At 70.3% G+C, this 212-nt stretch overlaps 1 protein-coding gene across 1 annotated transcript in view; it reads right to left on the reverse strand.

Annotated features, from left to right (window-relative positions):
• The window catches only part of GDF6 (growth differentiation factor 6), a gene marked incomplete at its 5' end in the record, with an annotated part of 13167 nt that extends 12968 nt beyond the window's left edge, over positions 1 to 199 (reverse strand). Inside the window, one exon of the mRNA XM_019519371.1 lies at positions 25 to 199. Within this exon, the coding sequence (XP_019374916.1) occupies positions 25 to 199 (175 nt within the window). The remainder of the gene's footprint in view (positions 1 to 24) is intronic.
• Positions 200 to 212: the final 13 nt, after the last annotated feature.

The raw sequence follows: 212 nt of genomic DNA on the forward strand, positions 1-212 counted from the left end.
GGGCGCGGGGCTCTCGGGACTTACCTCGTCCCCTGTCTACAAAGCTAGTGACAGTATTGGCAGCCTTGGCGGACTGGAAGAAGCTGGCGTTGAGCCCCAGCTTCTCGGCGACGGAGTAGGTCCTGTACAGCGACAGCATGTACTCGTGCGGCTCCACGCGCGGGGCCTCGGGCGGCTGCTGGCGGGGGCGGGCGCCGGGGCCCGCGGCCGGG

The sequence above is a fragment of the Gavialis gangeticus genome, unplaced genomic scaffold (genome assembly GCF_001723915.1).
Source record: "Gavialis gangeticus isolate Ggan-Ray unplaced genomic scaffold, GavGan_comp1, whole genome shotgun sequence".
In the NCBI taxonomy this organism is placed as follows: Eukaryota; Metazoa; Chordata; order Crocodylia; family Gavialidae; genus Gavialis; species Gavialis gangeticus.